The sequence below is a fragment of the Arvicola amphibius genome, chromosome 4, assembly GCF_903992535.2.
Source record: "Arvicola amphibius chromosome 4, mArvAmp1.2, whole genome shotgun sequence".
Lineage (NCBI taxonomy): Eukaryota > Metazoa > Chordata > Mammalia > Rodentia > Cricetidae > Arvicola > Arvicola amphibius.
This window is the reverse complement of record NC_052050.1, coordinates 18760439-18781057: the sequence shown is the minus strand read 5'-3', so window position 1 is coordinate 18781057 and position 20619 is coordinate 18760439. Positions and strand designations below refer to the sequence as shown.

At 57.6% G+C, this 20619-nt stretch overlaps 1 protein-coding gene across 2 annotated transcripts; it reads left to right on the top strand.

Moving 5' to 3' along the window:
* The first annotated feature begins 1828 nt into the window (after positions 1-1828).
* On the top strand, positions 1829-18366 carry Adam11 (ADAM metallopeptidase domain 11). 2 transcript variants are annotated; one of them, XM_038326984.1, is made up of 27 exons: positions 1829-1892; positions 2368-2552; positions 9984-10060; positions 10204-10270; positions 11400-11485; positions 11585-11660; positions 12077-12143; positions 12207-12274; positions 12647-12721; positions 12799-12870; positions 13021-13187; positions 13589-13673; positions 13778-13868; positions 13981-14032; positions 14462-14561; positions 14651-14722; positions 14840-14932; positions 15276-15356; positions 15829-15879; positions 15977-16040; positions 16244-16343; positions 16496-16615; positions 16700-16868; positions 16980-17094; positions 17179-17269; positions 17778-17795; positions 18259-18366. In XM_038326984.1, the coding sequence occupies exons 1-27, from the start codon at positions 1829-1831 to the stop codon at positions 18272-18274; spliced, it is 2322 nt and encodes a 773-aa protein (XP_038182912.1). In that variant the 3' UTR covers positions 18275-18366. The 2 variants fall into 2 exon arrangements, with proteins under 2 accessions (XP_038182912.1, XP_038182911.1); XM_038326983.1 differs by lacking the exon at positions 18259-18366 and having other exon boundaries at positions 17778-17826.
* The last annotated feature ends 2253 nt before the right edge of the window (positions 18367-20619 follow it).

The window sequence follows — 20619 nt, the reverse complement described above, 5'->3', positions numbered from 1 at the left end:
ATGGTACCTGACTCATGGTGGAGCGGACCTTCACTCTCAGGTCTGGCATACCAAGTGGCTTGGAAGTTTAGGAGTCAGATGTACCAGTCCCCCTCTGAACCTGCGGAGAAGCAGAGGTGGGAACAGGCTTAACCAGTGAGGAATGGGACTCTTGCCTGTGACACAGACCTCTCATTAGCAGCTGGGGGACTTTGAGTTCTGTAAAATGGGGCGCACAATCTTGCCATCTCAGAAACCTGAGTTTCTAGGGGAAACCACATGGTAGGACCCTCTTCCCAGAAGCCCCTTCACCCAAGCATCCTGGAGATTTTCAAGATGTTTCCAGAGCAAAGGAAGAATTTGCTCAGTTTTGCTAAGCATCTGGGGCTGGAGTGGCAGGTGGCTGGGGAGGGGGAAGTCACCTCATTCCCAGCATTGATGTCAGTGCCTCCTGGGAAATCGCCTTCTCACCTCTCCTGGGCCTAAAATAGAGCTGGGGGTGGGGGTTGCTGTCACAAGCTAGAGGCAGCTCCCCAGTCCCCAGCAGAGGCCCTGAGGGAGCAGAGGACCCAGGAAGGGGTTTCCTGTCCCCACTCTTATTCCTTAGTGACCTGTGGTTCCCAAGTATTGGCATAAAAATGCCACGGTCTTCGGAGGTCACGATGGGGCCTAGCGGTGGCCACACAACCAGGCCAGGCATCACCAATCAGAGGCAGGGACCCGTGTCATGTCCCACATGCTCCAGGACATCTCAACCAGGTATTGAGTTCTTCCACCTCTCCGAGAGGTCAAGGATCCCAGCCCCTGACATTGCATCTCTCTTGCCCAAGAAACCCAAGAAGTGGGTTTAAAGGCTCAGCTGGGGCAGTGAGGCTTGGGGACATGGCTGAGAAGGTGGGTCACAAGTATTTTATAGCCAGAGCAGCCTAAGCGGACCAGAGACATACATCTGGTGGCTCCAAGTAACTTCTACTCCTTAAATAAGATCCGGACACAAGAGACAAAGGGAGCAGGCTGGTCTTATGTAAACGACCTGGGCAGTTTGTGTTTTGTTTAGGGGGAAGGATTGGAACGCCCCCACCTGAGGAACTCAGGGCCTCTTTGTCAAGGGAAGGCAGCCTGCGGAGCAGATTTAGGCAGGGCGTGGGAGGGCTGCATTAGCACCTCTGCTATAGACGGTCTAGGGGTCCTGGAGGAAGAACCGAGGTGTGCGTATAGGTGTTCAATAAGGACCTCTGTCCCTCACGCCACCAAGCCCTCCCTTACCAAATGCTACAACCTTCTGTCAGCAGAGGCACTGGGGCTGGGGTACCCCATTCACAAGTACTAAGCCCTGGAGGAGCGCCGGGACCATCAGCCACGCCCCACACCCAATTCCCCAGTTGGGACGTCGCTGAGTTAGAGCTCACGACCCTTTTCACCCGGCCAGCCTCCACCTGCCAATCCACGGGTTGCAGATCCTTAAGCGAAGGGGTGGTTGCGGAGAGGTCGCAGGATAGGGTGCACCTGCCGAGGGAGTGCCGGGAAGAGGGGTCCCCGGGCGGTGCCCCTTTTGTCCTACCGCAGCGGAGGCCCGGGCCCGGCTGGGGGGCGGGGGGCGGGCCCAAAGCTCACGTGCTCGCCGCTTGCCTCTTAACCCGGCCCTGCGGCCCCGCCGGGGATGGCCAAGTCCAGAGCTCGCTGAGCCCCGCGCCACCCACCCGCGACCCCCGCCCGGCCCGCACACCCGCCCCTCTCGCCGCCGGCGCTGCCCGCCTCCGCCCTCCTCCCTCCCTTCTTTTCCTCCCTCCCTCCCTCCCCGCGCCGCTCGCAGCCGCAGCCCCCGGACCCGGAGGATTATGAGCGAACCATGAGGCGGCTGCGGCGCTGGGCAATCGCGGCTCTCCTGCTGCTGCCGCTGCTTCCCCCGCCCGGTAAGTGACCCTGACCGCCTGGTCCCTGCCCCCGCGCCCCTGGTCGGCCCGTGCCCCGGGCTTTTGCGGCGGTTTCTGCTGCAGCCACATTTTCCTGCAGTGTTCCGGGTGACAGCGGGTCCCGAGCGCGGGAGGGTAGGGGAGCGGGCGAGGAGGGAAGGTGCTTCCACCCACCTGTCCGGATCTTGCTGGCCCTACCGCTACCATCCCCCTGAAGCTGGCCGGCGGACTCTGCAGGTCTCTGCGGGTTTGGAAGTGGGGGGGGGGCAGTCGTGACTGTTGGGCAGAATGAAGCTCTCGGCCCCCTCCCCGCGGGGCTCTTCCCTTGGCAATGCATCTAGATCCACCTACCCATATGCCCACTGGGCTCCAAGGGCTACGACCGAGTGGGGGGGGGGCTGGGGCATGCTCCCCCATCCCAAGTCTTTTGCCCCATGGAGGGCATCTGCCTGCAGCTATGGCCTTGTCTTCTCAGGTCTTGGGGCCCTGGGTCCCAGTGGAGCTCTGCACTGGAGGAGCTCAGCCCAGGTGGGGAGCCCAGAGAGGCCAGAGGGCCCCGAGGTCACAGAGCCCAGTCGGCTGGTAAGGGAGAGCACCGGGGGAGAGGTCCGAAAGCAGCAAGTGGACACCAGGGTCCGCCAGGATCCTCCCAGGGGGACGGTGAGTGGGGCTGCGTGGTGAGGTCAGGGGGCTGGAAGAGGCCTCCCAGTCCACCAAGTAGCCAGGGTTCGGTGCCACCCGCCGAGGCTGCAGCTTCTGTCGCCTCCCTTTCCGAGTAGTGGTCCATCAGGTGGGGCTGCAGCCCCACAGTGGGGACACGGGGACTCTCCAGCTCCAAGCCCCTCCAATCACTGTGGAAACCCCCTGCCCCGCGCACCCATAGACACTGGCATGCTCAGGTTTCAGTTTGCTTGGGGTCATCCTTCAACCAGTCCCCAGTGCCCACCAGAATCAGCGGTTCTGTCTAAAACAGGTCTTGGGGGCAGGGCAGCACCATGAAGCCAAGTGCCCAGTAAGGGATTCCTGCTCCTAAGTCCCACCAAAGCCACCCTCAGTGGACTTTCTTGGAACAGTGTGATGCTTACTTCTGCCTCAGTTTCCCATTGGGCACACACAGGCTTATCCTTCTTGTCCTGAAGGTGGGCCTTGAAAAAATGACCTGAGGCCCAGAATTCATCTGCAAATGCCAGCTCTACCTGTGTCCTGTGCCTTTCAAGCAGCTGGGCCTCTGTCTCCCAGAGGAAGGTTAGGAATGAAGGAGATTAAGTGCAATTAATAATTAATTAAGCTCATGCGAACAAAAATCACCCAGATGGAATATTCATTCAGCATGCCTTAGCTCTCCGGTAGCTTGAAGATGAAAGTTAGCCAGGCCAACAGGGGCGGCAGAGGGCTGGATAGTGAAGCCGGGCAGGAATGGGAGGTGGAGAGAGATTCAAAAGAGGGGCGAACCCAAGTTGGGGCAGCTGGGAGTGGTGGGAGGTGAACTGGGCTGGGCAGAGGGAGGAGGGGAACCCATGAGACTGGCGTCTGGCTCTGCCTAATGTACTTGGTTAAAAGCCCTTAAGAAAGGGGGGGTGGGGGTGCAGGGGTGGGGAGTAGTTGAGAAATGGAGCGGAGCAGGAAGGAACATGCATAATAGATGGACCATCGCTCAGGGCCCTGTCGTGGAAGAGAGGGGAGGGGGCTAATGGTCCTGAGTTGGCAGCTGCTACAGGGGTAAGGGGGGAGGTAGAGGCCAGCTTCGGTGCCCACTCCGGCACTCAGGGTGGGCAGCTGAGTGAGCCTCAGGGATGTCCCAGGCCCAGGGGTACGGTAACCTGGTCGCTGTCTGGTTCCTAGTGTAGCTTTCTATGAACTGAGCTCTCCCCAGTGGACTTGACCCTGCCTGACCCCTGGGACTCTGGCTTGAGCTTTACAGGGGTTGAGGTATAGCTGGGAAGCATGGGTGATAAAAAGTGGGAGCTCCGGCTGGGTAGGCTGTGCCTCCAGTTCGTTCTTGTTAGCACAGCAGGCCCGGACTATAGGGAAAGATGAGGCAGGGCCCTGGGGCTGGGCTGGGCTCCTGCTGGGTGAGTGGGTTAGCGTGTGTGTGAACTTGGGTCTCTGCAGCCAACTGAATCCAACGCATACCAAGTGGCCGAGGTGTGGGAGTGGAGAGTTCTGTGGATCTGGGGTCGCGGCTCTCCAGTAGAGGTTTCTCTAGGCCTGAGACCCTTTATAGGGACCTCATGCATCTTCCCCAGGGGAATTTCTTGGGGCCCTGGCATCTCCGTCCCTCAGTTTCCAAAGTCTAGAAACTTGTTCAGGTGGGTAAAGGGAGGTAAAAAGCCAACGCCATGACTCTTTTGGGCCAGGCTCTCTACTGCACACGTATTAATTACATCGTTTAATTTCCATAGACAGATGCTTCTTTCTGTCCCTCTCTTTAGATGAACTAGCGCAGACTCAGGCTTGCCCAAAGTTGATAGACTTTAAACTGGTGATAGGAGTGGTGTTCTCCAAGCCCAGGAATTTACGAATTTGGGTCTGAGGGGCAACATCTCCAATTCTCCCAGATTCAGGTTAGAAGGACAGAGGACACATGCATGTACAAAAAGTCCCCTGACTGAACTAGGTCCTGGCAAACCCCTACACATGTATACGTGTGCGCGCACGCACACACACACACACACACACAACCTGGCACTGCTTCTTCCCAGGGTCAGGACTCAACAGGAGGTACCCTGCCTCTGCCCAGACCCTCTCCTGGGGAGGCAGCACTGCATTGCAGCCTGAGTCTTCTCAGTACCATCCCCGGTGATGCAGGGTAGAGGCCTGCACTGGCTACAGGGAACCTGCTCTGGCTGGAGGCTGCTCATGCCCCCTTTCTGAGTTTCATTGTCCTGATTCCTAAACTCTGGGTGACGATAACATGAGTCTCAGCTCTCCCCAGGCGGCTTCATGTGCTGAGGTCCCCCTGGTTTGGGGGGAGGGAAGAGCTGGGACAGAAATTAGACCATCCCATCTTGCTGGGGTAGACCTCCTCAGCTGTTGAATGTCTGGGTTGGTTAGTATTTATCAGAACTCCATATCACAGATGCGGCTCTCTTTACCGAGGCTCTCAATACCTCATTTCTCCTACTTGGAAGAAGATTGGGCCTGTGTCCTGAAGAAGTGGAAGAATTCCTGAAAACCCAGAAAGCCACGGTCTCGGGGAGCATGCAGCTAAGGGGCAAGGGAGGAAGACAAGAGGTCCGTGGTGTGCATTGGGTTGGTTTTCATGGATTATGTGCATCTGAGCAGAGGAAGCCAGCTGACTGAGTCCATGGCCCATGAAGCAGTTGTGTGGATCTTGCCTGACCCTGAGAAACCCAGACTCCTTGGGGGACCAAAGGGAAGTCAGGCTGTGGGCAGCAAGCAAAGTCAGGACTTGGGGTCCCAGGCCTGCAGCTAACTCTCACCTGCACCAGGTGTCACTGGGAGAGAACATTGCAGAACTAACTGCCAGAGCAGCCATTGCCGTGCTATGTCTTTGCTCAGGACTCGAGGGCAAGTGAATGAGGCCCCAATCCATGCAAGAGGGACTTGGGGACAGCAAGGTCAGGGACGCAGGCCCCCCAGACACAAGGCTATGCTGTGATTTGCTGTGTATGGCAGAGAAGCAACCCAGCTCTGTCTAGGTCTTGGGGAGGAGGGGGCTCTCTGGCGGGGATAAGTGGCTGGAAGCCGAGGACAGGGCATCAGGGGGTTGTTACCTGAGCAGCTCCAGGTGGGGGTTGAAGAGGTGACCTCTGTAGTCCTCCCCCCACAAGACTCTAGCCTGTGGGCCTGACCTCACCCAAGCACCCTCCCGGCTGCCTCGAGGAGCCCAGCTGTCAGGAGTCTGTCCCCAGAGGGACTGATGACCCTGTAAGAGGTGACTCCGTCCTCAAAAATGTAGGTCAAGCCCAGTCATCGGAAATCTGTGCACCTGTTCTTGTTTGTGGCTTGCCGCCCTGTTGATGAATGGGCCTTTCTACCTTTGCTGGTGGCTGCTGAGGCAGGGGGTTGCTGTTGGATAAGGGGCTCCTTCTCCATTTGCTGTCGCCAGCCCCAAGAGGTGGTAGTGTCTCCAAGCTTAGAGAGTGGAGTGAGACCCTCACATGTAAAATCACTCCAAGCAGATCTGGAGCCCAAAGCCACGATTCATGTCCCCATCGCAGGAGGTAAACCAAGGAAGCATTTTACTCTCAAAACCCCGTTCAGCTGTCAGGCTGCGGAGGTCCTCCATATCGCGATTACTGACCCTGACTGTAATGACGTGTTGAGTTGGGCTTCATACCATGCTCGTGATACCCCATTTACCCATAGAGACACTGAGGATGGGGGTGAATGGCTCCTTAGGTCTTATACTGTCTATCCACCCCAATGAGTGCTGAGCACTTGGATGGGGGGGAAGGAAACAATAGCCCTTGCCCCAGAGGACTCAAGGTCATTAAAAGGTGAATTAGTGATTATATATGTGTGTGTGTGCATGTGTGTGAGTGTATATGTGCATATGTCTGTATGTGGTGTATTTATGTGTTTGTTCACGTGTGTGTGTGTGTGTGTGTGTGTGTTTGTGTAAAAACTGGATACTTAAGTCGAGCAGTGGTGGTGTACGCCTTTAATTCCAGCACTCAGGAGGCAGAGGCAGCCAGATCTCTGTGAGTTCGAGGCCAACCTGGTCTACAGAGTGAGTTCCAGAACAGTCAGGACTGTTACACAGAGAAATCCTGTCTTGAAAAATCAACAAAACAAACAAAAAAAAAAAAAGAAGAGAAAAACTGGACACTTAGAGATTGAGATCTGTGAGTGAGCTGAGCCTTCTGGGGACCAGCAGGTGTTGGCTCTGCTGATGAGGAGCTAGAGGAGATGGGGTTCAGAGTACTGAGGGGCAGTACCTGGAGGCTGTGGGGAGCAGAACTCTGTAACTCAGGTTTTCTGGGGCACCCTAGAATTCTGGTGGTCTTTAGCGCCCCGCCCCTGCCTTTCCCACCACGGAGACTCAAGGTCTGAGACAGAGGTGGCTGTCCTCCTCTGTGTTCTATAACCTGGCTAGGGGGCACGGAGGAAGTGAGGCATTGGGCTGCCAGAAGCAGATGCCTGGGACGCAGGGAGGACCCGCCGGGTCACCGCAGCTGGTATGCAGACGCAGCCTCCAGCCCAGGAGTGAGACTTGGCCTGGCACCTCCCCAGCATGACCCTGGGCCTGTCACCATCTGGTGTTGCTCCCTGTGGACCTGCCAGCCCAGGCAGGGTGAGATCAAATGAACAGAGCACCTAAGCGCCACGGTCGCCAAGACGTAAGAGGCAAACGCGGGGCATGGGGTCATGTCCAGTCCAGAGCAGTCCTGAGCAGGAGAGGCGGGGGGGGGGGGGGGGGGAGGCAGTTGCTGTGACCTCATGTCTGGAAGGCCCTGGGGACTGAGGGTAATGGGAGGAGGCAGGGCTGTGGCTGCTGCAGGGACAGTGGGCCAGCCTGGCACGGAGAGCCACTGACTTTGGTAGAGCACTGGCCAAAAGCTTGACAGGGACTTGCAGGTCCTGGAGCCAGCAGCCCAGTGCCTGAGGTATTCTGGGCTTGCATTATCAGGTGCTCCCTTTCAGGAGCAGACTGAGCTGGGCCAGGCCAACAGGCCTTGGTGTCTGAATTCTCAACTGGCTCCCACTGCCTGTACAGACTCGCCTCATGGCCAGTCTTCTCTCAACTGAGTCCCATGTCCCCTGGAGAAGGGTGTTGTGTCCCAGGCTGAGCTTCACTGGCTACAGGGTATTGGAGAAAGAGAACCCTACTGGCAGGCATCTCTCACTGTTTTCCCCACAATGGGACCAGCATGGCCCTGCAAAGCCAGACTCCCAACTCTGACCTGCACTCACTTTGCCTTCGTCAGAGGGAACATCTGGGGCTCAGGGAGGCTTCTGGGCCATCCCTAAGGTTGCACAACTTAGAACAGGATCAAGGGAAGGGGCCTGGAAAGCTACTTCTCCAGGCTGGCAGGATACAGACAGAGAAGCAGAAGCCATCCAGAGATGCCCTGGCAGAGGAGCAAGGACCCAAGCCAAGACAGGCCTAGGAGAGGGGAAAACAGACTTGGCCAGGTTAAGGGCTTAGAGGGGAGGCAGCAAGAACTCATTGCCCTTGGCTTTCTATTTTGAGTCTGATCGATGCTCTGGGGGCTTGGGGTGGAGCTTGGAACCTCAGACGGCCTGGGATGGGGTGAGTCCGTGTCCTTGGGCTCACAGGTCTGTCTTCCCAGGCCCTGGCCTTTGGCTTCTCCTTGCCTGCATTCCCAGAGCCTCCCGTGGCTCTGGGCCTACTTCAATCTCCTGTCATCTCTATAGGAGGAAGGCCTTAGATATCTATCTATTCCCTGGGGTTGAATATCAGCCTTCTTGTTGTTGTTGTTGTTGTTGTTTTTCTTCCTTTTCTGTTTGGGAGACAAGATCTCAGTATGGAGCCAAGGCTGACCTGGAACTATGTAGCCGAGGCTAGCCTCAAACTCATGATCTTCCTGCCTCATCCTCCAAGTACTGTGATTGTAGATTGCACCACCACACGGCATTAACGCCTCCTACCTGTGTGGCCTTGTCACACCAGTTAGTGTCTCTGTGCATTGGTTCCCAGCTGTCAGGAAAGACAGGAGCAGCTGTCCCATGGGGTTGTTGGAGAGATCGAATATGGCAGTGCTCATAAAGGGTTTCAGACCAATGCATGGGCCCTAAGCAGCGCGCCAATGCATGGCCCTAAGCAGCACACCAATGCATGGGCCCTAAGCAGCGCACCAATGCATGGCCCAAAGAAGTGAGCCAATGCATGGCCCTAAGCAGTGTGCTGATGCATGGCCCTAAGCAGTTCACCATTGCATGGGTCCAAGCAACGCACCAATGCATGGGCCCTACACAGTGCTCAGAACGGATTAGTTGTGGTTAGGTGATAGAGGAGTCAACTAGGCATGGGTTGGGAAACCCGATGACCTTAGTGTCAGGGCTCTCGTCCTGCAAGGTGCTCTCCAGCTCAAAAGCCAGTCAGAGAATAGACACTCCTACCAGGACAGGAGAGTGGCAAGGCTCTTGCCTGGCATCTGCAGGTCTACCCTCCTAAAGAGATGGGGTAGGAGGCAGACTCCAACCCCTGAATTCAGCCCACAGACCTTTCCAAGTGTTTTGGGAGACAAAAAACGAGTTGCCAGCTTGGGGTGGGGCTTGGGCCCCCAGGTGTGTCCCCTAAGTGGTTGTAACTCTCAGACAAGCTCCCCCTTAGCCCAAGCTCTGCTGCCCTTCTCTGGGAGTGGGGTGAAGTTTTCCCTCTAGCCTTTGATGTCTCTATTTTCCCACCCCCACCCGCTAAGCAGCTGGGCACCCAGGCAGAGAGGGCAGCCATCTTGCTCAGGCCTAGTCCATTGCCATGGCAACCTGGAACCTCCCAGCCCCACTGCATATGCCCCTTTGAAAAATTTATCAGGAAAACTTCCATGTTTAAAAATTAACTGTGGGATTGAAATATTAAAGATGAGCTGCCTTGGGCAGGCAGAGGGCAATGGGCTGGCGCTGTACGGGAGCTCTACCCTTCTTCAAAGTAGCACCTGCCGTTGTCCAGCATCAGGGCCCCATGGTCAATTCCCACCTGATCCATGAGTCTGAGAACCCAAGTCGTCCTGTGTTGACTGGGCTTGGGGCCTGCTTTCCTTCCCCTGCCCACCCATAAGCTGAGGATCCTTCTGCCTTTCTGTGGAATGTCTGGGGGGCTTCCTTTCATTCCAGTGATGCTGGGGTGACCCTGTCAACAGCTCCGACTCCCGAGTGCTGGGATTAAAGGCGTGCGCCACCACCGCCCGGCGAGGCCATGATTCTTAAGGAGACTAACCCAGAAAGTAGCCAGAGGACAGAGGGTTCTCAGGACCTGGGTGGAAGGTGGGCTGTGGTCAAGGTTGAACAGCTATACCCAGGAAAGGAATGGGCTCTCAGAGGACAAGAACCCCCGAGAGGGGTCTCCTCAGCTGCTGGAGCTTGGCTGCCCCTCCCCAAGGATCTTCTGGGGTTCCCCACCCCAGCTTCAGGCTGACTCTTCTCTGCCCTTCCCCACGCCAGCCCGTGCACCTGGCCCAGGTGAGTTTCGTCATCCCAGCCTTCAACTCTGACTTCACCCTGGACCTGGAGCTAAACCAGTGAGTGGAGCCTGGAGCCAGTGGGCAGCGGGCAGTGGAGCTCGGCTGGAGGGGGGTACTGAGGGACTTGTATTCTTAGCTGGAGTGGGACCTAAGCAGGACCTGTCCTCACCAAGTGACCCTCCTTCCTCCTGCTGTTTCAGCCACCTCCTGTCCTCTCAGTATGTGGAACGCCACTTCAGCCGGGAGGGGACAACTCAACACAGCACTGTGAGTGACTCTGGAAGGGACCAAGTGGGACAGAGGTGCTTGCTCCATGGTTACGGGTGCCAAGGTGGGGCAGTAGAAGTATGAATCAGAGGGGGTTGGCCTGGCATGTGGGGGGCTTTGATCCTCAGAACCCCAGCACAGAGAAATGGGGAGGACGGGGAGGTGGCTGGTGGAGGTATGTCAAGGGCACACTCAGCATGGCCTGGTGTCTGGGGACCTCCTATCCCTCCCCACCTTAGAGGCTTGGGGTACCAGCAGTTAGAAAGGGCAGGCTGACTGGGTGATGTGGGCCCCTGAGCCCCCCTCATTCAGGCTGAGGTCTGACTTCCCCAGCCTCCTCCCTTGCACGAAGGTGTAATTTGGTCCTTGTTATGTCATGTTAACTGCATTCCCAGAATCTCCTGGGAGAGAGTTTTGGAAGAAATGACAACCCCTCCCTCGCTTAGGGAGTGCTAGGGATCAAACCTGGGGCCTTGTGCCTCTTAGGCAAAAACTCCACCCTCCCCTGAGCAGCAGATCAAAATGCCTCCTCTTGCCCTGGGAGTCCCGGATGCCTGCCACACTAGGGTCCCAATCCTGGAGGCCCTGGAGCCTGAACAAAGATGAATGAGTGTCTATAAATAGCTCCCCCCCCCAAGCCTGTTCTGGAACTGGAGCACAAGTAATTCCGCAGGAAGCGGAGCTGGGAGAGGCGGGTGTGACTGGTCCCCTCTGACCTTTGAGCCAGGTCAGGAGAACCCATGCTGTCACAGTTCCTCAGCTACAGACCACATGTGACTGGGAGCTCCTGCACCAGGGTTGGGGGTGCATCTACAGCAGGTTCTGGTTAAAGGACACATTGTATGTGACCGCTCCTCACAGGGCCCTGGGGGATGGCAGGTACTATGTAAGAGCCATCTGTTGGTCTCAGAGGAGTCTGGGATCCCTCACCAGCCCCAACAAATAGCCAGGAGCTGCTGTTGTGGTCCAATGTCCCCATTTTAAGGGGTAGATGAAGCTGACCCAGAAAGTGTTAGGAGTTTGTTCACAGTGACAGAGGAATTAGCAGGCCCAGCAGCTTAGAGCCTCTGTTGTTCCTAGTCCCATGTTTGGCCAGGGTGTCCCCACTCACAGCACCACTGCTCCCCAGGGGGCTGGAGACCACTGCTACTACCACGGGAAACTCCGAGGCAACCCAAGTTCCTTCGCTGCTCTCTCCACCTGCCAGGGGCTGCAGTGAGTGTGTGGGGGGGGCGGGGAGAGGCACTGTGCAGCGGGGTGGGGGAAGGGCTCTGCCTGGCCCAGGATGGAGGAGAACCTTGCCTCTCTCCACAGTGGGGTCTTCTCTGATGGAAACCTGACTTACATCATAGAGCCCAAGGAGATGGCTGGGCCATGGGGACCCCCACAGGTAAGCCAAGCCTGCACAGGCCTTTCTGCCCTCCTGATGGCTGTGCGTGCTGGGACTACCCCCCCCCCCACACACAGCTATGGTGCCTCCTCCTCCTCCCCTGCAGTAACCTCAGCCTCACTGTCCTGGGTGACCCCAGCTTTGGGTCCTGCCTTCTGTGCCCCCATCTCCAATGTCCCCTCTGTCCCCCAAGTGACCTCTCTCCCTGGGCTCCAGTGTCCTTTGCCCCTGTCTCTCAGGGCGCCCCCAGGTCTTGACCCTGGAATCTGAGCATCTGGGAGATCAGATCCGACATGGGAGCTCTGGCCAGTTCTGGGTCACCCCAGGGTGGGGTGGGGGAAGGGCTGGAGCTGCCTCCAATCTGGGCCCAGAGCAGACCTGGTTGGCTCCCCAAGAACTCATTCCCCTCATTGCAGGGACCCCTTCCCCACCTCATTTACCGGACCCCTCTCCTCCCAGCCCCCCTCGGATGCAGGGAACCAGGTAAGGGAGGGGAAGGGGGTGGGACTGGACAGCTGGGCCCCTCTTACCTACTGCTCCCCACAGGCTGCCTGTTTGCTGTCCCTGGCCAGTCTGATCCTCCCACCTGGCCCAGGCTGAGAAGGAAAAGGCAGGTACGGGGCCCGCATAGCCTCGGGCTGCAGAGACCTTAGACTATGGTCCAGGGCAGGTCATCCCCACCTATGGCTGGGCAAAGAAGACCTCAGAGTCATGGGGCCAGGAGCCAGGGAACTACCTCCCAGAAGGGCCCCTCAACTGCTCCCTAACATTGGTGTCTACACAGGTCCCCATTTTGGGGACCCTCAGATACTGTATGTCCTCTGCCCTTATTTCCAGGCTGGGAGGGATGGCATTTTCTGCCAGTTAGGGGCTGGCACTGTCCCTGACTGGAGACCAGAATGCCCCCTCCCGACAAATCTGCCCATGGTTTGGCCTTGAGCCCAGACGTGGAGGGGACTGATTCCAAGTGCCCACCCGCCCTCCAGGTCCGCAGGGGCCACCCCACGGTGCACAGCGAGACCAAGTATGTAGAACTGATTGTCATCAATGACCACCAGCTGGTAAGTTCCCAGGAGAAGGGGGACCCTGGGAGGAGAGGCCCGGGGAGCCTCGCCTTCTTCCCCACCTCTCTCGGCAGTTCGAGCAGATGCGGCAGTCAGTGGTCCTCACCAGCAACTTCGCCAAGTCTGTTGTGAACCTGGCGGATGTGGTAAGCAGCACCCCTACTCCCCTCTCTTCCTCCTTCCCCCACCACACAGCCATACACTCAGGGGTCACTGTCAGTCACTGGCCCCCATTTCTTGAGAATATAGATTGCACCTCCCCTCCAGACCTCCCCTCATCTTCTCTCTGAGCCCAGATATACAAGGAGCAGCTCAACACCAGAATTGTGCTGGTTGCCATGGAAACATGGGCAGATGGAGACAAGATCCAGGTGCAGGATGACCTACTGGAGACCCTGGCCCGGCTTATGGTCTACCGGCGGGAGGGTCTACCTGAGCCCAGTGATGCCACCCACCTCTTCTCGTGAGTCCCCACGTGACACCCTGCCATTTTTTGCCTGCTGGCTTGTTCTGACTGCCTGTGCCAGGAGATTTTTTCGGAGTCGGTGTCTGCGGGTGGGGCTTGCCTTGCACCTGACACCTGCTCCCAGCCGCATGTACCAGCTGAGTGTCCTTTGCCTCTTAGGCTGGGCAAGGGATGTGCTCTTTGCCTTTCTCTTGCCAGACTGCTCATCGTCCCTACCTCAGTGACCCAGTACCCTAGTGAGGGACAAACACAATTTGAGGCCCTCAGACCTCTGGTTTGACTTACGGTGAATGAACCCAAACAGGACAGGGGCTGGTGTGAGGCCACCAGGCTGATGTGAAGGGCTGGGATTCACTGCTACTTCTACAAAGCCTTCCTGACACCTCTCTCCCTTCTAGGGGTAGAACCTTCCAGAGCACCAGCAGTGGGGCAGCCTACGTGGGAGGCATCTGCTCGCTGTCCCGGGGTGGAGGCGTGAATGAGGTAAGCACAGAGGGTCAAGGCTGGGAGGCCAAGAGGGCAACTTGCTAAGATGCAATGGCGACCGGAAGGGTGTCGACATCCTGTGCTCCATCTTCCCCCACTAGTATGGCAACATGGGTGCTATGGCAGTGACCCTGGCCCAGACGCTAGGGCAGAACTTGGGCATGATGTGGAATAAACACCGGAGCTCGGCAGGTACCAACCCTGAAGTCAGACACACCCAGCACTTCCTGAAGTGTAGAGGGGTCAGTGGGGGGGGGGGTGTGCTCCTCCACCCTATCTCATGTGTACCCAAATTACCTCATAGGGGACTGCAAATGTCCAGACATCTGGCTGGGCTGCATCATGGAGGACACTGGGTGAGTTCTTGGGGAAAGACTTGGGGAAGGGTTTTGGGGAGCAATGGCAGTCTAGATAGGTGGCGTCAAGAGGCCCAGCTCAAGAGACAGACCATTTAGGATTCCAAGAATACACATCTTCAAACAGCATAGGGAGGCAAGGACACCCAAATTGGCTAGACTGCAGCGCGCTCTCTGGACACTGGGAGGCGCCCGAGCCCCGTGCGAGCTGCGGTCCTTCGGAGCGTTTCCACAGTGGGCTCTTGGTCCCAAACGTTCAGTGAAGCGAACGCCAAGTGGCGTCCTCCACCCATTCCTAGATGGGCATGTGGGATTGACTGTCGAGCAATCACCGGGCAGTTCCTCAGCCTCCTTGTAGTGATAACCAAGTCCCCCAAGGGAGGGCTGGAGGGCTGCCCCCAGCAGCACAGTCCCTTCACACTTGCCCAGGTTCTACTTGCCCCGCAAGTTCTCGCGCTGCAGCATCGACGAATACAATCAGTTTCTGCAGGAGGGAGGCGGGAGCTGCCTGTTCAACAAGCCCCTCAAGGTACCAGCATGGAGAACCGGGAAGTGGGGTGGAGGTGGGGTGGGCAGGGTCCCAGCCAGGCTCCCGACATCCCCTTCCCCTTCATTCAGCTCCTGGACCCTCCCGAGTGTGGGAACGGCTTCGTGGAGGCGGGGGAGGAATGCGACTGTGGTTCGGTGCAGGTGAGCGGTCTGGGCGGTCTCCGGTGTGGGCCCGGGCTTTAGGTAGGGAGAGTACCGAGTGGGGAGGATCAAGGATAAGGGCTCGCCCGCCTTTCCGCTTTTCCCCGCTTCTCTCAGGAGTGCAGCCGGGCGGGTGGCAACTGCTGCAAGAAGTGCACCCTGACTCACGACGCTATGTGCAGCGATGGGCTCTGCTGTCGCCGCTGCAAGGTGAGAAGGACCAAGCGAGCACGGGAAGGAGGGGCCAGGAGCAAAAAAACGATTGGATGCCCTCGACAAGAGGCGGGAGGGAGGAGGAGCAGAGTGTGTGTGGGCGGGGCCTATTCCAAAGGAAGCGTCCGTGGTGCAGGGGTTGGGTGGGGGTTAGAGCAGGAGGCCAGGTCTGGGAAGTGATGGGGGAATGGGGGAAGTTACCCTTAGAAATGAGGGCGAAGAGGGACAGGAAATAAGAAACTGGCCTTGGGAGCCAGGTTCCAGGAGGACAGTAGAATACCCTGGGAGGGCAGCGGCGAGATATTTATCCTTTCCAGAAACACATTCATGCTTTTCCTAGTACGAGCCACGAGGTGTCTCCTGCCGAGAAGCGGTGAATGAGTGTGACATCGCAGAGACCTGCACCGGCGACTCAAGCCAGGTCTGCCAAACCTGTCGTGCAAGACAACCCCTTCCCCTATAAGTTTGGATTTGAAGAGCTGACTACTCTTGGCCCCTCTCTTTTAGCCGCTGCCCACACCGCCGCTAACCAGTCTAAGCGTTAAGCGTCCTAGCCCTGTTCCTTCGGTCATTAAACAAGCATTTGTAGTCAGGCTGGTACTCCTACTGCCTAGAGCCAGTGTCTAGTGTACGCTAGGGATCCAGTGGGTAGTAACGTTGGTTAATTAAATCTCAGGCCTCCAGGGTAATGGTGCAAGAAACTGAAGAAGCCAATAAAAGCCTAGGGATTTACCAATCAAATCCTCAGAGCCAAAAAGGCCCCTGTCCTTGTTGCGGAAGAGTCTTGCAACACGAGACCTCTTAAGGAAGAATTTGCTTCCTACATTCTTCCCCGGGTACCTCATATAGCTCAGGCCTGGGCTACCCTGCTCAGCCAGCCCCTCTCTCTACAGTGTCCCCCTAACCTTCACAAGCTGGATGGCTACTACTGTGATCATGAACAGGTATGAGGGATGGGGGGGTCCTCCCGGGGGAGGGGGTCCTTCCGTCTGAACTCTGCAGCCTCCAGTGTCTTCATACTTTGTCTCCTATGGGTCATAGGGCCGTTGCTATGGAGGCCGCTGTAAAACCCGGGACCGGCAGTGCCAAGCCCTCTGGGGTCATGGTGAGTCCAGCTGGGTACAGGGAACAGAGGTTTGGGGGAAAACCTAGAATTGAGAGCTGGGCTGGGATTGCTTCTAGGTGAATGTGTGTGGCTTCTGAGGACCTTGGGCATCAAGCCCAGGGATCAGGCAGTTTTGGAAATGTCGCTCTAGAGGGGACCCAGGAGTCCGTGGGGTGATGAATGCTTCCTCTCGCATTCTCCAGCGGCTGCAGATCGTTTCTGCTATGAGAAGCTGAATGTGGAGGGGACAGAGCGTGGGAACTGTGGGCGCAAGGGATCTGGCTGGGTCCAGTGCAATAAGCAGTGAGTAGCCATCTCTGTGGGGCATCCTGGCTCTGGGCTCAGGGGATCTACAGAGGTGGAGGCTGCTCTAGGGAGAGCCCGTGAGGCCCAGAGGGGAGGGAACACAGGTCTGAGGCAAAACCTGGGCTCACTGTCCCCGTGCACCCCAACAGGGATGTGCTCTGTGGCTTCCTTCTCTGCGTCAACATCTCTGGAGCTCCTCGGCTAGGGGACCTGGGGGGAGACATCAGCAGCGTCACCTTCTACCACCAGGGCAAGGAGCTGGACTGCAGGTGTTGTCTAGGCCGTGGCTGGGAAGATGAAGTTTTAAGCAGACTAGGGCACTGCGCTTGAGACTGGCTATCCCATCTCTCCAGGGGCGGTCACGTACAGCTAGCCGATGGCTCAGACCTGAGCTACGTAGAGGACGGCACAGCCTGCGGACCCAACATGCTGTGTCTTGACCATCGCTGCCTGCCAGCCTCTGCCTTCAACTTCAGCACCTGCCCGGGCAGCGGGGAACGGCGCATTTGCTCCCACCACGGGGTGGGTGTCTGAAAGCCAGGGGTAGCACGCTGGAGGAGGCTCACGCAGGGACGCAGGGACGCAGGGACGCGGCCTTGCTGCTTACCTGTGCTGGCCCCACCTCGCCTGTAGGTTTGCAGCAACGAAGGGAAGTGCATTTGCCAGGCAGACTGGACGGGCAAAGACTGCAGCATCCACAACCCCCTGCCCACATCCCCTCCAACCGGGGAGACCGAGAGATACAAAGGTGAGGCTGAAGCCGCCCGGTGTGCTCCCTGTCGCCCATTTTCCATGCCTGTCCCTGCCAACCAAGCCCTGCCCTCCTCCCCAGGTCCCAGCGGCACCAACATCATCATTGGCTCCATCGCCGGGGCTGTCCTGGTCGCAGCCATCGTCCTGGGCGGCACGGGCTGGGGATTTAAGTAAGAGACACATACTCCCTAGATTCCCCTCCAGGTGCTTGGGGGTTCATCACCCCAGACTGTTGGAGTTTAATGGCCTCCATGACAGGTTAGCTTACCCACATCAGCCCACAGGGTCTTGTTTGAACAGTTAAAAGGATCACCTGTTCATATTTAAACACCAGATTTTACAGTAACTACTGAGGTCTACTGTCTGAGATGTCCCCCAATCCCTATCCACATTCAGCCCATGAACTCCAGGACATTGCTGTTAGGGTCTGCTCTAGACCCCATACTGGGCACCTGAAGAATCCTGAGGCCCAAGGTCACGTTGCGACTTAGTGACAGAGCCAGGACCTGAACCCTCCACCAATCTGAATAGATCTGCATGGTCCATTTGTGGGGCAGAAGGTCTTCCTGGGATAGAAGGCCACTCCTTCAGAGAACAGGAGGTTCACACAACTTTTTCCTCTCTCCCCTCCCCTCCCCTTCCCTCTTCTTCCCCCCTCCTCCCCCTTGGCAACGGAAGAAACATCCGTCGCGGAAGGTACGACCCGACCCAGCAGGGGGCAGTGTGATGCCGGCCACGTCATTCCTTCCGCTGTCCTTGTCTCCATTTCATTCGTCCCCTTGCATTCTGTTGACCTGGAGCTGGGATGGTCCGATTCCCGCAGCCCGGCGGGCAGCCTGCGCCCCGGCCCTTCCTCCTGCCCACCCGCCTGTTGGGCCCTGGTCCACCTTCAGCTGTCCTTTCTACAGCCAGGTCCCATGGCCGGGTGGGCGCTGGAACTGTGCCCCCGCTACCCCTGCCCCTAGGAGGGGGTCTCCCTCTGCGTCCTGTCCCATCTGTTTTGTCTACCATGCCACCGCTGTCTGACCTCTGCAGACCCCCTCCTGGCCAGCCTGTGACTTGATGCCTCCAGGACCTCTGGGGAGGAGGGGGGCATCTGGAGGGCTCTCCCTCAGGGCCCAGCCTCCTGTACTCTCCTGATGCCCTCTCTCCATTCCAGGTCCGGAGGGGCCTAAGTGCCACCCTGCTCCCTCCGAGCCTGGCACCCACCGTCTCGGCCCTGAACCACGAGGCTGCCTCCACCCTGCCACAGAGGGAGGCACCATGCAAATGTCTTCCAGGTCCAAACCCTTCAACTCCTGGCTGCCAGGGGTTGGGGGTTGGGACAGTGGCCCCATCTTTCAGACCACCCGGGGGGAGGGGCCTGGAGGAGGGCACCTCCTGCCCGGTTCCCCACCCCACCTCATGCGGCTTTGGCCTTGCCCAGGTCTCCCCCTGTGAATGTAGCGTCCATCGTCACAGACTGCCACAGCTCAGGGTGGGGCCTGGAGCCGTGCCTGGTGGGGCCAGGTAGCCACCAGTGGACACAGCTGAGTGCCCCTTCTTCAAAAGCGGGCAGCTGGAACCAGGGTGGTAGCTCTCTGGGACCTCAAGGGAAGGAGCTGATCTACACGTTTTTTTCTCTTTCTTTTCTCTTCCTTTTTTTTTTTTTCCCAATGGATTTTATCTGATGAATGTAACCTTGGGGTTGCTGGGGCCAGGGGGCAGTTGTAGGGATGTTTTGACACTTACAGGAGGCTCTGGAAGGCCTGAGGCCTTGCGAGCTCCCAGCTCCCTCTCTGGGAGGCCCACACTGGATCCCAGCAGGGGCTGAGCAGCCCTGTGTGTCCTGCCTCCACCCAGCTCAGAAGAAGTCAGAGTGCTGAGATTCAAACCAAAGCTGCCTGTTCTGTGCCCACTGCCTAGTTCATGGGTGCCGGGACCCTCTGTCCCGGACTGTCTTTGATTCCAAACCAACCGTCCTGTCCCTGCCAGGGTGCATGCATTTGGGGGTATAGAAAATATAGTCCCTAAAATAAAATGGCACCTTTCCCCTTTAAAGAAGGGTGATTCTGGGGCTGTCTCAGGGTTCAAGTGCCCCCTGATGTGGCCTGGCTGTTCCAGAGCAGGCTAGCTCCCACGGAGGACTTGGGGAGACCTGGTGCCCCCAGGGTCAGTGCCTGTGATATGGAAGAGACACCAGGAAAGGGCAAGCCTCATGGTTGACTACAGGCTGTTAGGGAAGTCTTCAGGGGCCCCCTGCTTTTCAAAGCCTTTACTCATCGCCTGCATCCTGGGGCTGAGTAGTAAGTTTACAGAAGTTCCCCTGTCCTGTCTGGTCCCAGCTGCAGCCCAGCCTGAGAGCTAGGCCAAAGGCTGGCCGAACTGCTCGGCCCTCCCACGCAGTCTATTGTGGCCTGCCTTCAGGACCCCATGTGGGACGGATGAGCTCTGGCCTCTTGCCCTTAAAGCCAGCTGGACAGGCAGGACGGAGCAGGCTCCCTTATGGATGAAAGCCACAAACGAAAGGAGCCCCCTTCTTGGGGACACCCCACTCAGGCTAAGTAGTGGCTCTGGATACCCCAGGGCCAGAGAGTTGCCCGTTTGTGTTCATCCTGTTTCTGAGGCCTCTTTGAGGAAGGCTCATGGAAAACAAAACAAACAAAAAGGCCTCGTTTCTCTAGGCCATCCCCGCGGCACCCCGGAGCCTTTGGGATGGCCAGATGGTGTCAGTCACAGCACTGAGCCCCAGCTGGCACTGTCCTGGGACAAAAAGACAGACTCAGGCCACCAGCCCCACTAGGGAAAAGGCTGGATTTTGCATTGTTGCTAGAATACCTTGTGACCTCCGTTAGGTGACACACCTGCACACAGATGGCAGTGCACCTGGGCACAGGCACGTGGATCTACACCTCTGTACCACTGTGAAGGCCTCTGCATACAAGGGCATGACCATATGTGTCCGCGTGTCCTTGGTGGGAACATGAAGAACACAAGATTCCCGTGACCAGTCCGCCCTGGTCCCCGACTTTCTGCATCCTCCTGTCCCACCCCAGCAGTGCCTGGCCTGGCAGCACCCAGGAGGAAATGGGGGGAGGGGGACTGCATTCACCTGGCCTGGACCTGGGTTCCTACACATCCTGTAAATATGTCATCTGGGCTGGGGCAGGGAGACGGGGCCAGGGGCCCACATTAAAGATCACATTCTGGGCTTCCATGGAGCTCACACCGACCCGCGTCTCTCCTCTCTGTAAGTGACCGTTCCAGTCAATCAGTCCTCTCTACACAGACTCGAGTGCCTATTCCAGTCCTGAGGACAGGACAGCACCGAGGCCAGGGAGGGAAGTAGAAGGAAGGGGTGTGGTTTCCCTCCGTCAGTGAGGAAGTTGGCAGTGGGTGGAGCTAGATCCTCCCTTCCTCACGGTCCCAACAATGACACTGTACCCCTCCTCTGCTTTCCAAAAGCAAAATTAGAGATGGGGGGGGGTTCAGGGCCACGGACACTGGGACTTAATTCCCTATTTACTGAAGCCAGAGAAGC

Bases quoted from the DNA above. Each gene is read 5' to 3' on its own strand.
- Adam11 (XM_038326983.1), top strand. From the start codon at position 1,829: ATGAGGCGGCTGCGGCGCTGGGCAATCGCGGCTCTCCTGCTGCTGCCG. The intron at 14,033-14,461 runs GTGAGTTCTTGG...ACACTTGCCCAG, and splicing joins TGCATCATGGAGGACACTGG to GTTCTACTTGCCCCGCAAGT. The intron at 16,869-16,979 runs GTGGGTGTCTGA...CCTCGCCTGTAG, and splicing joins GCATTTGCTCCCACCACGGG to GTTTGCAGCAACGAAGGGAA.